Source organism: Labrus bergylta, chromosome 10, assembly GCF_963930695.1.
Source record: "Labrus bergylta chromosome 10, fLabBer1.1, whole genome shotgun sequence".
Lineage (NCBI taxonomy): Eukaryota > Metazoa > Chordata > Actinopteri > Labriformes > Labridae > Labrus > Labrus bergylta.
Genome location: NC_089204.1, coordinates 17149199 through 17163792, shown reverse-complemented (window position 1 = coordinate 17163792; position 14594 = coordinate 17149199). Strand labels below are relative to the sequence as shown.

Genomic DNA, 14594 nt, shown 5'->3' with positions numbered 1-14594 from the left:
CCTTTCTGACCTACTGTATCCTTTTGTTACTGCAATCAATCAGAGAGGACGTTGACCCATCTGTTAATCAGTGCATTGTACTTTAGTCTGTACTCCTCCTTTTTCACCTTCTGGCTCCCATATCATATGATGATCTGAGCAATCTAGAGTACCTGGACCATGAGTCAATGCACTTGTTTACTAATGTACCACGGCTTAATAGGATGTGTAAAACACCTGTCCAGGTCCACGGCCTCAACATCCCTGAAGGAACCATTGTTGCGATTCCTCTGAACATTGTACACATGCACCCACGATTTTGGAGTTCACCTGAGAAGTTCAGACCAGAGAGGTAAGTGTATGATAAGCCGAGACACCCAGAGGGAGGACGCCAGATGCCTACCAAAAACAATATTAAGAGTTTAAACTCATTTAAAAGTTGTACATTTACCCATTATTTTAAACATGTTTACAAAAGTAGTTCAATGTCAAATAAACCATGTCATCAAGTATAATGAAACTAAAGTAAATGTATAAAAAAATCACTTAAAATGTAAGTTTGCACATGACAGCAACAATATGTCTGCTGCTCTTTAAAGATGAACACACCTGTGTGACTCTGAATTCCACTCAGTGCTTCAGTCTATACATGAGAATCACTTGTATTCTGCCTCTAGCTTTTCTTACAATAAATCACCAGGCCTATTTAAAATAAAGTCATGGTTTATAGGCTGTTTTATTCCTTTTTTGTTACCAGAGTCTGCGCTACATTATATGCATTAGACACCTTCCAGGATAGTGGGGGTCCCAAGTCTCTGGCACCCCTCTGGCAAAGTTTGGGAATGCCTGTGATAAGTTGCCCTTCTTCACATTAATGAACAAATTAAAACTGTGTTAAAAGAGACACTATGGGGGGTGCTGGTGGCGCAGTGGTTGGTGTGTGCGCCCCATGTATGGAGGCTGTAGTCTTCCAAGCGGGCAGCCCGGGTTCGAATCCAGCCTGTGGCTCCCTTCCTGCATGTCATTCCTCACTCTCTCTCCCTGATTTCCAACTCCATCCACTGTCCTATCTCTCCATTAAAGGCAGAAAAAGCCAAAAAATTAATCTTAGAAAAGAGACACAATGGGATAATGGCAACAAGTTTGTATACTGACTCAAAGAATAACAGAAATATATTTTCAAAGCTTTCATCCATTATTTGTAAAAGCTACTGATCAAAGCAGACCAAAAAAGTCAAGAGGACATGAGCAGGAGGCCGTCTGTCTCTCCTGGATCCAACTTCAAGTATTCAAGTTGCTCTTTGATACTGTGTGGTACAGGCTGGAACAGTACACTTTGTTTTTGTCCCCTGAGGGTCATTTGTCACGATCTTTAGAGCCTCTCTGTTTGTGTGTGTGTGCAGGTTCAGTAAAGACAGTGGTGAGGAAGTGAACCCATATGCATTTATGCCGGTTGGGCTCGGTCCTCGTAATTGCGTCGGGATGCGTTATGCCATCCTTATTGTGAAGTTGGTTCTTGTCCGTCTCCTGCAGAGTTACTCTTTGGAAACATGCAAAGACACCATGGTAAGAGTTTATTCACATGTGCTTTCAGACTGTTATTTAAAGTTGTCTCTCTGATAAAACTTACTTTCTTCCTTTAGATTCCTTCGGAGTTTGACTGGAAGTTTCAGCCATCAAAGTCGATAAAGCTCAGTTTTGTCCCCAGACAACAGTAGTTCAAGACAGAGCATCTTTTCTTTGTTTACAATCAAATTAAGATTAAGATTTACTTTTATTGATTCCCACAAGGGGAAATTTCTGTTTTTACACTCTGTAAGTCATGCAACACACACATAGGCTGAAATATACACACACATGCACAAACAGGATCCTAATGGACATGCACTAATAGAGAGATGTCAGAGTGACGGAGCTGCCCACAGCGGGCGCTCCTGGGCTGGTGGTGGAGAGGGGGTTTGGTGCCCTCCCTCCTGTTCCCAACCCAAGTCCCTACAGACTGAGCTACTACTGCCCCCAAAATGTTACACTGTTACAATTCACTTAGCAGACGCTTTTATCCAAAGCGACGTACATCAGAGAGTAAGTACAACACTAATCCATTCATACACTGTCACCGAAGCAGTGGGAGCAATCATTAAATGTCTTGCCCAAGGACATATTGGACATGTTGCTCAATGATCGAACCCTCAACCTTCCGGTTGAGAGATGACGACTCTACCAACTGAGCCACAGCCGCCAAATGTTAATTTTTTATTCTAATGTTGTTTCTTTTGATAATACAGTAGGTCTGTATGATTTTCCTTAAAGCAGTTAGTGATAAACCTTGAGTGTCTTTTGTGATAAATGAAAGTTGATGGATCCATGACAACGCACAATAACTGTTTAAGAAAATAGCCTACCGGACTCCTTCAAGATTCAGTCATAACAAATCTGACATTTGCAAGAAAATGTACAATAAACGGATACAAACTCTGGATTTGTTTGAACACATCTTGAATTTACTTCGCTTTTCTTCCTTGGTTTCGAATTTTCTAGCATTGTGACAGGCGATATAGCTTGAATCTGAAATAAGCATTATAACTTGAAAAACCCAATATACTGTCAACTGTAACCAACCCCAGTGATGATTGTCACTCTATCGTTGATGTGCATTTGTCTCCCTCTAGTGGCTGACCTGTTTCCTTTGAAAATAGTCTCAACTGAATTAAGTCTCTAGCATAACTGATTAATATATATATTTAACAATAAAGACAAAGAATAGGAGTCGAGGGTGTTTATACTTTTCTTAATGAACTTTACAACTGCATATAAATCAGTTCCACTCCTCTGAAGACTCTGTGAAGTACTCATGTGTTACTGGAGACCATAAAAAAGCCTAGAGGAGGGTAAGTAGGGGTAGCAGTATGCTGAATAAGTGTTCAGTAAGTTGTTCACATGGGAGACTGTTCTTCGTCAGGTGTGTTCATGTGCTCTTATTGTGGAAAAATATAGACACCGAAAAAAAAATATTTCTTATAAGCTACTGTGGTGCTCAAAGAGTCTAAGTAAAAGACGGAAAGCTGTTTGTTAATTTTTTTGTTGGTGTTCAAATTTTTGCTCCAGAGTTGATGCTGCACGAATAGGCTGCATAGCCGAAATCTAAATCTAAAATGATGTAAAGATCTTATAAACGTTTGCAATACAAAAGTATGTCTAAAGTTCAAGCTGGGTCCTTGGTATTTGAAGTTTCACCCAGTTACACAACAGCAGCCACTTGTCCTATCTGTATTACATAACAATTTCCTGAATTCTGTGAGCCCCTCCCACTGAAGGCCATATCAGGTTGCTTGTTGTTTCGTCGTATTATTTTATGTAGCCTACTTTGTGTGTCCAGTTCTCCCTCTACTCGGCTGACACTGAAAGGAAAAATGTTTCTCTTTACTTTGTTTTCAGCAACCACTTGGACTTTGCTGGCACTGTGCTTTACCCTACTAATACTGTGAGTAATAACTGTCCAATTGTGTGATTTTGTTTCCACTGATGGTTGTTTATTGTAACATTTAAAAATATTTTTATGATACAGGTATGGCATTTGGCCATATAGGATTTTCAAAAAAATGGGAGTACGCGGACCAACGCCAATGCCTTTTATTGGAACAATGTATAACATAGGAAAGGTAGGAAGACACACCATATTTACAAGATCCTAGACACTGATAAGCTATATAAGTATTTAAGTAATGTGAAAAGAATGAGGGTGTTTTAAATGAACTTATTTTGAGTTAAATTGATGGCAATGAAACACAATTCAACATTGTTGTTGACATGCCTGATACTATGTGTTTGTTTAGTTAAACTGCAGACTATCTGTTTGACGATTGAACCTCTAAACATTTAAATGCATTTCATGAAATTTCTTGCAGAGTTTGGTTGCCTTTGACCGTGAGTGCAATGCCAAATACGGGGATGTGTGGGGGTGAGTTTTAACTTAATATATAAAAGGCTAATAAGTTGGGATTTGTGTGTTGGACTGCACAAATGCATGTACGGCCTTCAGGTGATATCGGTGATACCTTTTGCCTTTCTACTTTTTTTGGGGGGGGGGGGGGGGGGGGGGCTTTTTGTGCCTTTAATGGATAGATAGGACAGTGGATAGAGTCGGAAATCAGGGAGAGAGAGTGGGGAATGACATGCGGGAGGGAGGCCACGGATGGGGAGCGAGCCCGGACCGCCCGCTCGAGACGACAGCCTCTATGCATGGGGCGCGCGCACTAACCACTGCTCCACCCTTTCTACTCTTTTTAACCATTCTCTTTTGGTTAATGGTTATTTTTAATGAATCCATTTAGAAGTTAGAGAAACGTTTTGGGTTCATTAGAGGGTGGTAAGCCAAAGAATAGCCTATAAAATATGTGTTTAAATTTCGCAAAAGCATATGTTGTTTTATATTATAACCTGAATGCCAACAGTAGCTATATCCACCAATTAAATGAAGTAAGTACAGTAGAAAGATTAATACTTGCCCACGAAATGTATTTATGTACCTCAAAAGTGCACTTCTTTAACTTGGATAGTTACTGTACATTCACAAGAGGAAATTCTGGAATTTGAAGAATTTACAGGCTAGATTGTTAAAACAGGCTTAAAAATATATTTTTTTCTTTTAAGTATTGAAGTTTTATTTTTACTAGGTGGGCTTTTTGGGATATGTATGAAATAACAAAAATTGATATTACTTCAAAAGCAAGGCTCAGGCGAGGGGCATGTGTTAAAGGAATTGAATACATACTTTTGAAATAATGATCAGGAAACCTGTGGTCTTGTACTGGTGGAGTCAGGCTGGGCAGTTGTGGAGGTGCTGAGGCTTGCTGGCCAGAAGCACTGGAGAATCAGGGAATCACAGGGTTAGATCACTGGCAAAGCACTAGGAAAACTAGAGCTACTTGCTTAAGGATTAGGGAGCCCAGATACTGCTGAAGAAGCAGGGCACACCAGATAACCAGATAACCAGATAACTCTTTAGAAGGAGTAGTTCAGCAGCCGGTTATTGCACCTGATGAGTCGCAGCTGTGCCTATCGAGCAGCTCAACCTCTGCGGGCAAAACATGAAGCACAGAAAAAAATTCCCACCCAAATCAGAAACACCCCTGAATTAACACAGAACATTAATTAATGAGACCCACACTAGCAATTAAACCAAAATTTAAAAAAAGAGTCACAACTATGACAATTGACAAGAACTATACAAATATGATCAAATTACTTTTTAAAATCATGACTTGTGTTTGTCGCTGATAGCTAGCTCTTAGGTTGCGCCCTATTTACAGGGGCTATAAACTTCAATTAGGGCGGCCAGGGTCAAAGTCCAACCTCTGGCTAATTTCTGTCTTTTCATTCCCCACTCTCTCTCTCCTGATTTTCAACTCCATCCACAGTTCTATCCAAATAGAGGCAAAAGCCCCCAAAAAATCTTTTAAAAAATGATGACATTTTTAGTTAACTCTACTGTCTCAAGGTATAATTTTATAATTTAGGTTTAGGTTGTTCAGATTTAATTCTGTATTTGAGCTCACCTGGATGTTTAAAAATACGCTTGCTTAATCACAGTTTTTGTATTTTTAAATACAGATTGTATGAGGGACGGTCACCAATGTTAATGGTATCAGACCCTGAGATTATAAAGACTGTGTTAGTGAAGGAGTGCTACTCAACTTTTACCAACCGCAGGGTAAGAAACCTCTCTTTTGGTACATGTTGTAACCAAAGTATTTCATATTAATAAGTCAGTGTTGATAACAAATCAGTGTTGTTTTTGGTATAAATTACATAACTGAATAAACCCATGAAGCCTTCTGCAGTGTAGGGAATACTGACAAAACACAGGGCCCATGCTGCATGTATAGCAAATGTGGAAAAATACCTCCCACTGTCAACATGTAGGAAATAAGGTTTCAGTGAACCTGCTATCTCTTGTGAACTGATGTTCAAGTTGAAGTTCAGTTTATGCAGTGTTTGATTATTCAGCACTGAGCAGACAATTTCAGGTCTAAAAAAGAGAAATGATGCAGAAAAATGGAAGCATTTAGTGAATTAAACTCCAATCATTTTCACAGGAAAATCCAGTGGCAGGACCTTTAAAGGATGCAGTATTTTCAGTCAAAGACGAAAGGTGGAAAAGAATTCGGAGCTCTTTATCACCATGCTTCACCAGTGGAAGACTGAAACAGGTTAGTCTCATATCTAACCACTTCTGCTATCTCTCTTTCATGACCTAGTCCCATGTCTATGACTCAGTAATATGTTAAGTTAATTGTCAGTATTACACAACTCTTCTGTTTCAAAGGTTTTTCCCATCGTTGCTCGTTATGCAGACCGACTTGTTGAAAAACTTGGACAAACCAATTTGGATGAGCCAGTCGACATCAAACAGTATGTTAATCATTATTTATTATGTCTTGTTAATTTGTGTTTGGACATGGATGTAACATGGACATCAATGTCACACTTTACAGCATGTATAGTCAAAGCTAATTTGCAATTCCCCTCTCTATTAAAGGTTTTAAAATGTATTAAGCTCAGCCATAAATACACGAGGCTGTAAAAAAGACAAACTACCGTATTTTCCGCACTATAAGGCGCACTTAAAAGCCTTTAATTTTCTCTAAAAACGACAGTGCGCCTTATAATCCGGAGCGCTTTATATATTGATCAATTGGTTAATTGGTTGATCCATACTGGTTGTACACGGCGCTCAGCGACACTGACTCGGATAATGACGAGAGGGAGCCGGGCATGTTGGATGCCGTACTCGCCCAACTGTTCAATTCGGACACTGAAGAAGAAGAATTTGAGGGATTCGTGGACGGGGAATGAACTGAAAAAGTGAGCTTTACATGTTATACGTAACTGAACAATGTTGAGTTATGCACTAACGTTTGAATTAGCGGTATCAGACTGTGTTTCTTTTACGTGTTTACAACTGAACTAGGCTGGGAGATATTGTGAATATGCACATTAACGTTTGAACAACGTTGAGTTATTGTGAATGCACTACGTATAAAACGTAGTTTTATATCTCCCAGCCTTGTTCAGTTGTAAACACGTTCTATTCTATGCGCCTTATAATCCGGTGCGCCCTATATATGAAAACAGTTCTAAAATAGGCCATTCATTGAAGATGCGCCTTATAATCCGGTGCGCTTTATAGTGCGGAAAATACGGTACACAATGACTGTAGATTAACAACACAAATACACATTTAGCAGACTTTACAATAGAAGATAAAACCTATAATATCACTCAGGAAAGACACTAGTGTCCATTTGTGATCATTTGAGGAAAACACAAGATATTCAAATGGACTTTCAGTAAGAGATTTAACACAGGCATCAGTTTGAGCAGGGTGCAAATGGAACGCAGAGCAAGCAGTTGACCAGGCTGTCAGTCAGCTACAGCATCCGGAGATAGTAGGGTGTTTGCAGCAGGGCAAGGCAGGGCTTGTGGGGACCAACACCCTCCTTTCAATTTCAGACTGGAATCTCTCTTTGAGGCTAACATGTTTTACTTCAAAAAAAGGCTCAAAATTCAGACTATTATTCTTGTTTTAACTCATTATTTTTATTGAGGACTGAACCCTTGAATGACAAGAAATTGACAAAGTGTTCGTTAAATATTGAGTCGTAGCTGTTGCTATTTCCAATTACCAAAACGACAGCTGTGTTGAAACTGACAGTCTAGTTCTTCCAGATACATTTAGTATATGACAGTATCATCAGCATACTACATAACTTGAAATTCTGAAATTGTGGCTTATGTATTACATACCAGTTTAACATTGCGGTGTTTCTCAGAGAGACATTGAACGTGGTCGCATTTAATCCATGATATGTCCGAAATGAACACTCTCTCTCTATTTTTCTTTTCTAGATTCATGGCACCTTACAGTTTGGACGTTATTACCAGTGTGTCTTTCGGTGTTGAGGCAAACTCCATAAACAATCCAGATGACCCACTTGTTGTTCATCTCAAAAAGATTATAAACTTAAATTTTTGGCCAATAGTTCTATCAAGTATGTATTTCTTCAACTTTTTTGGAGGCAGAGAAAATTTTAATTTTTTTAGCATCTTGGCACCACTATAATGCAAAGTTTGGTGAACAACCCTGTCGCTTTTTTCAGTGGTATTTCCCTTTGCCAGCCGTCTGTTGAAACTCCTAGATATTGAAATGATGCCCAGACCCAGTGTTGATTATTTCTTCAACATCATCAAGAAATTGAAAGAGCAGCATCAGTCTGAAAAATCAGTAAGCCATATTTAATGTGTTAACAAAATTGTGGGGAATTATAGGAATTGCTTGACATTTTTGGAAATATTTTGGGATGTCCAAAATATGTCCAGGTGTGACTGTCTTTAGCCAACCGCATTGGAATTGTAAATGACAATTCAAAATCACTAACTTCCTGTTGCCAGAGGATGTCGCTGTGACTTTAAGAAAATTCCAATGACAGATGTGATCAGGGCAGTCTTGACAAGCTCATAAGATTTAGTGTTGACATGATTATGTCCAGCCAAGTTATTTTTTTATTTTTTTATTTTTTTTGGGCTTTTCATGCCTTTAATGCAGAGATAGGACAGTGGATAGAGTCGGAAACTGGGGAAAGAGAGCGGGGAATGACATGCGGAAAGAGGCCACGGGTGGAAGCGAACCCGGGCCTACTGCTCGAGACGAGAGTCTCAATACATGGGACGCGCGCCCTAACCATTGCACCACCAGCGCGCCCCGTCCAGCCAAGTTATTAACTATTAAAATGTTCATGGTGAGGCATAATACACTAAAGGGATGAGCTTAGGCAAATACACTGCCCACTCGCTTTGCGGAGGTCAATGTGAAGCAATGTAGTCTTGTATGAAATACATTTCATATTTACTGATTCAATAGGCTCAAATGGGGAACCACAGAGAGCATCAAGCACTAAAATCAAATGACAGGCAGATATAGCTGCAAAATAGACTTTAATTGTGGAAAAAGACAGACGTTTATCAAGCAATTTTTGAAGGAAAGTCAAAATGTTCACAATTGATAACTGAAATTGGAGTCAATTACGGTTTACTGACGGCTCCATAGGTGGAGGGTTAACCAGCCTTTTCAGCTTCATCTAAATCCTGATATTGTCCATAGCTGGGCACTGTGACGTGGGTAGACAGCAGTTTGCTCCATGTTGAGGTTAACTCCAAGACAAAATCTGGAAAAATGGGCAGGCTGTTTCTGAACATTGTTGGTTTGGACAGGAAGAAAAATCCTGAGAACCGTGACGATTTCTGAGCATCATCATCATCACCATGGTTAGCGGCTAGCGCTCTCCCTGAGGACAGCGGGGGGAATGGAAGACTTCTACCTCGCTTTAGCTTTCATGATCATCCCAAAACACATGGTGACAGTGGGCAGTTTAGCTAATTCAGAGCAAGAAGTAGCCAAAGAAGAGACAGAGCTAGCTAGCTGTAGCTTGTTAGCCCTACTTGGTAGAGGTGTTTTTAGCGAGGGTGAAGAGCATAAGAGCGCAAGAGCTGAGGGATGACTGTGATGGCGGTTGTATTGATGTGCAGGTGGAGCCTCACATACGTCATCACAAATCATCTGCCTTAAAAGCGTGGTTAGAGGTGTCTTCAGTAGGCCACACCGGGCATGATATCCCATACTATATATGTGTTGTACCAAGTGAATCAACTGGAAGGGAACTGTATTGCCATATACATTTGTTGACATTTTACTTTTGTAAAGAAGCCGGAGAACTTAACTTCAGTCAGGTCTCTTGTACTTGTGCATCAAATTTGAGCTTGATTAGATGGCTTACCCAAAATGAGTTTATCCAAGTGTGACCCCTGAAAATGTATTTGTCAAAATTTATTTTCAGGGGTCACACACAGATTTATTCAAAATTACGAATTACCCATAAACTCATAGACCCATAAACTCATAAAATATAACCTTTTTCACCACTTCTGTTCTGATGGGTGTGCAAAGTTTGGTGATTTTAGCGAGTGTTAAACAAAAAAAAAAAAGGCTGATAGACCGATAGATTAGAGCCCTAACAAGCATATTTCCAGAAATCTCATATTGTCATTAAAACCGGCTTTTGTGGAAAAAGGTGCAACTTGAAAAGATAAATGCTAAAAAAACGTGTCTGTTCATTCATATTTTAATTACATAATAATACATTTCCCATTTAGTGTTAGTTTCTTTTTTTTTTATATATATTTATTTTTGGGCTTTCCGTGCCTTTATTGTAGAGATAAATGTAGGACAGTGTTTAGGGTCGGAAATCAGGGAAAGAAAGTGTCAAAAGGAGCCACAGGTTGGTTTTGAACCTGGGCTGCCAGCTTGGAGGACAGCAGCCTCCATACATGGAGCGCGTGCACTAACCACTGATCCACCAGCGCATAGATTGTTTTCTTTGTCATTTTTATTTAATGTTGAACGTTTTCTGTGCTGTTCTAGCTCCGAGCAGACTTCCTGCAGGTGATGGTTCAAAACGAGATACCAGATTCAGAGACAAAGAATGAACAAGAGCAGCCAAGTAAAGGTATTCCTACCTTATCTCAATTTCTATGAATCATGAAAATCACTGAAGCAAAACTGTCAAAAGCTCTCAGTTTTGGTAGCTTTTCTCTGTTTTATTTAAGTTTGAATAAATATATCTGTTCTGTATATTTGACATTATGATTTGAAACACCCTTCAACAATCTTGTTTTTCTATTCCATTTTGTAAATCAAAAACTAGTTTTGTGTTAGATCAAGTTTGAAATCATGATATTTAATCCTTGTGTCTGCAAAGACTTTAAGCCTAAAAAACCACAACCTGATACATCTGTCTTTTATATATTTAACCTTAAGAGCAAATGCACTGTTTAGTGCAGTTAGTTTTCTAGCTGTTGATGTTTGCTAACATTTTGCTGTATTTATTTTATAGGTTTGACTGAAACTGAGATACTTACCCAGGCTTTCACCTTCATCTTTGGTAGCTATGATACCACCAGTGCCACTCTCAGTTACATCCTTTACAACCTGGCCATCAACCCTGATGCCATGCAGACCTTGCAGGAAGACATTGATACCAACTTACCAAAAGATGTAACGTCATGGTCATGTGATTCAAAACCAATTTTGAATTGGCTCACAAAATGTTTGAATTGATGGCTCCTTATCCTTTTCACATCCAGGCTCCCATATCTTACGAGGATCTGACCAATCTAGAGTACCTGGACCATGTTATTAATGAGTCAATGCGATTGGTTCCTACTGCACCACGGCTTGAGAGGATGTGTAAAACACCTGTCCAGGTCCACGGCCTCATCATCCCTGAAGGAACCATTATTGGGATTCCTGTGAGCATTGTACACATGGACCCACGATTTTGGAGTTCACCTGAGAAGTTCAGACCAGAGAGGTAAGTGTATGATAAGCGGAGACACCCAGAGGGAGGACGCCAGATGCCTACCAAAAAAATATTAAGAGTTTGAACTCATTTAAAAGTTGCACATTTACCCATTATTGTAAACATTTATACAAAAGTAGTTAATTGTCAAGTAAACCATGTCATTAAGTGTGAGTGTAACTACCTAATATGTAAAAAAAAACTTTAAATGTTTTATTGCACCTATTTTGTTACTGCCAAGTTTGCGCATGACAGCAACAATATGTCTGCTGCTCTTTAAAGATGAACACACCTGTATGACTATGAATTCCACTCAGTGCTTCAGTCTATACATGATAATCACTTGTATTCTGCCTCTAGCTTTTCTTAAAATAAATCACCAGACCTATTTAAAATAAAGTCATGGTTTATAGGCTGTTTTATTCTTTTGTGTTACCAGAGTTTGGATAGGCATGCATGCGTTATATGCACCTTCCAGGCTTCCACATTGAGGAGTCTCTTTTGTAATCTCAAGAAATAAAAAGACTACAAATTTAATGATCCATAACAAGCATTTGGACCCATGGAAACACGCAAAATTATAAACTTGATATCTACAGCTGCATCATATCTCACAGTTAGGTCCACTCAACTGTTGAATACATGGTTATTGCAGCTGCAGAAAATATGCCTAAATATTTTCCGTGTCATCAGGCCACTCTTTAGTGCTTTTCTTGCTGATGGCTTTGGGCCTGACTTTAAATACCATATCTAATAAGTGTGTATATGTTTTTGTTTTTTTGTCACACACTTGTTTAAACATAAATCTCTCTACTCTCTCAGTGGTTTCTCCAAGATCTTTAGAGCCTCTCTGTTTGTGTTTGGGTACAGGTTTAGTAAAGACAGCGGTGAGGAAGTGAACCCATATGCATTCCTGCCGTTTGGGCTCGGTCCTCGTAATTGCGTCGGGATGCGTTACGCCATCCTCACTGTGAAGTTGGTTCTTGTCCGTCTCCTGCAGAGTTACTCTTTGGAAACATGCAAAGACACCATGGTAAGAGTTTATTCACATATGCACTCAGATTGTCATTTGACGATGTCTCTTTATCTCTCTTATATAACTTACTTTTCTTCCTTTAGATTCCTTTGGACTTCAACTGGAAGTTTCAGCCATTAAAGTCAATAAAGCTCTGTTTTGTCCCCAGACAACAGTAGTTCAAGACAGAGCATCTCCAAACATACCAATATTTGAATTGGTTCTACTCTTACTTAACAGATTGGAAATGTTTTATGTCTATTGATGAGCATGCTTCCCCTCACTGTGGAGTCCCCCAAGGGTCAATATTGGGACCAATTTTATTCTCCCTCTACATGCTCCCTCTTGCTACATTATACAAATACACAACATTCAGTTTCACTGCTACGCTGATGACACACAGCTGTATTTCCCAATTGATCAAAGGTCTCCAAACCTCACAGACCTCAGAAATTGTTTTACAGGCATAAAAAAATGGAAAAAAGCTGACAAAACTGAAATTTCAATAATTGGCACTGATAAGTTGCACCCAGATGTCCTCTCCTCCCTTGGTCCTCTATCTGTTAATGTGAAGAAAACCTGGGTTTGACCTTTGATAGCAATCTATCAAACATACAAAACAAGTTGTCCCGTCATGCTATTACCACCTCAGGAATATTGCTAAGATAAGATCAATGCTATCTTTTAACGAAACACAAACAATCATTTATCTCTTCACGATTAGATTATTGTAACAGTCTTTTAACAGGTATAAACCAAAAATTAATCAGTTGTCTCCAAACGTGCAAAATTCAGCTGCGAGACTTTTAATAAAAACGAAGAAGAGAGATTATATTACTCCTGTTTTAATGACCTTACACTGGCTGCCCATTTCTTTTAGGATTGATTTTAATGTTTTATTTCTTACTTTTAAAGCACATCACGGTCTGGCCCGGGAATATATTTTTTGATCTGCTGTCCCCTTACCAGCCAGTGCACAGCCTAAGATCCTCAGGCAGGAACCTCCTAACTATTCACACTTCAAACTTAAAAACCAAAGGAGACAGAGCATTTGTAGCTCGGGCTCATTGGCTGTGGAAAGACCTGCCTGAGGATTTCAGACGTGCTACATCAGTATCTTCTTTTAAAACACTTAAAAAAAAACATTTTTATCGTAAGGCCTACTTATAATCCTTGTTTCATCCATGATTTCCATCCATTTGTTTTACTGTTAACTTTAGTCAAACTTTGTCTCGTTGTTTCTCTCTTTTCTGTTAATTGGATGATTGCTGCGTTGTTGTTCTATTTTTCATGCTTTTTAATAGGATTTTAATGTTCTGTATTTGACTGTTGGGATTCTTATATTCTGTAAAGCACTGCAGTGGTAGATAAACCTTGAGTGTCTTTTGTAATAAATGAAAGTTGATGGATCCATGACAATGCACAATACCTGTGTAAGAAAATAGCCTACCGGATTCAGTCATAATAAATTTGCCATTTGCAAGAAAACTTACAATAAATGGATACAAACACTGGATTTGTTTGAGCACATCTTGAATTTAGCTTGCTATTCTTCCTTGGTTTTGAATTTTCTATCATTGTGACAGGAAATATATCTTAAATTTGAATTAAGCATTATATCTTGACCTTGCTTTTCTTCCTTTTGTTATAGATATATGTGACAGACGATATATCTTGTATTTTCCTTGTGTTTCAATCTTGTGTTGACAAATGAAGCAGTAGAAATTTCATAATTCAATATACTGTCAACTGAAACTGACCTGTGATGATTGTCACTCTATCATTGATGTGTATTTGTCTCCCTCTAGTGGCTGACTTGTTTCCTGTGAAAATAGCCTCTACAGAATGAAGTCTCAGACTAGTGTAGTGGTTGTATACTCTCTTGCGTTGTGTGATGAATCAGGCAAACGCTTTCACTTTTGGCACCAGCACGCCATTTAATCTAATAACAACAGAAGCATATACGGTCTCTCACAGCCACTCTTCTAATAATAAGCTCTAACATTGCACTGGGCGCTCATGTTACAAAGTGGATAGCCACTGGATACTCATACATTATAAACAGTAAACAGATTCAGTTTGAACGGGCAGAAAGTTAACAGGCATTATGAGGTTCCTGTGGACTAGCTTCTCCTGATCTGTAGCACCGTTCTTGATCCTAAAGGTGTGAGTGTTGTCTTGTTTCT

At 39.0% G+C, this 14594-nt stretch overlaps 2 protein-coding genes across 2 annotated transcripts; both read left to right on the top strand.

Annotated features, from left to right (window-relative positions):
• Positions 1–32: 32 nt before the first annotated feature.
• On the top strand, positions 33–2456 carry LOC136180402 (cytochrome P450 3A19-like). The gene is made up of 3 exons (XM_065959817.1): positions 33–331; positions 1383–1545; positions 1623–2456. Exons 1-3 carry the CDS (start codon positions 168–170, stop codon positions 1695–1697), a joined length of 402 nt encoding a protein of 133 aa, XP_065815889.1. The 5' UTR covers positions 33–167; the 3' UTR covers positions 1698–2456.
• An 846-nt stretch (positions 2457–3302) lies between these two features.
• Positions 3303–13922, top strand: LOC109998338 (cytochrome P450 3A40). Its single transcript, XM_020653132.3, has 13 exons — positions 3303–3460; positions 3545–3638; positions 3885–3937; positions 5590–5689; positions 6075–6188; positions 6305–6390; positions 7888–8030; positions 8139–8263; positions 10457–10541; positions 10929–11089; positions 11179–11405; positions 12264–12426; positions 12513–13922. Exons 1-13 carry the CDS (start codon positions 3390–3392, stop codon positions 12585–12587), a joined length of 1497 nt encoding a protein of 498 aa, XP_020508788.2. The 5' UTR covers positions 3303–3389; the 3' UTR covers positions 12588–13922.
• Positions 13923–14594: the final 672 nt, after the last annotated feature.

Excerpts from the sequence above, each read along its gene's own strand:
- LOC136180402 (XM_065959817.1), top strand. The coding sequence starts at position 168 with ATGCACTTGTTTACTAATGTACCACGGCTTAATAGGATGTGTAAAACA. Across the intron at positions 332-1,382 it reads GAGAAGTTCAGACCAGAGAG|GTTCAGTAAAGACAGTGGTG; the intron begins GTAAGTGTATGA and ends GTGTGTGTGCAG. Across the intron at positions 1,546-1,622 it reads AAACATGCAAAGACACCATG|ATTCCTTCGGAGTTTGACTG; the intron begins GTAAGAGTTTAT and ends TTCTTCCTTTAG.
- LOC109998338 (XM_020653132.3), top strand. The coding sequence starts at position 3,390 with ATGTTTCTCTTTACTTTGTTTTCAGCAACCACTTGGACTTTGCTGGCA. Across the intron at positions 5,690-6,074 it reads CAACTTTTACCAACCGCAGG|GAAAATCCAGTGGCAGGACC; the intron begins GTAAGAAACCTC and ends TCATTTTCACAG. Across the intron at positions 6,189-6,304 it reads CCAGTGGAAGACTGAAACAG|GTTTTTCCCATCGTTGCTCG; the intron begins GTTAGTCTCATA and ends TCTGTTTCAAAG.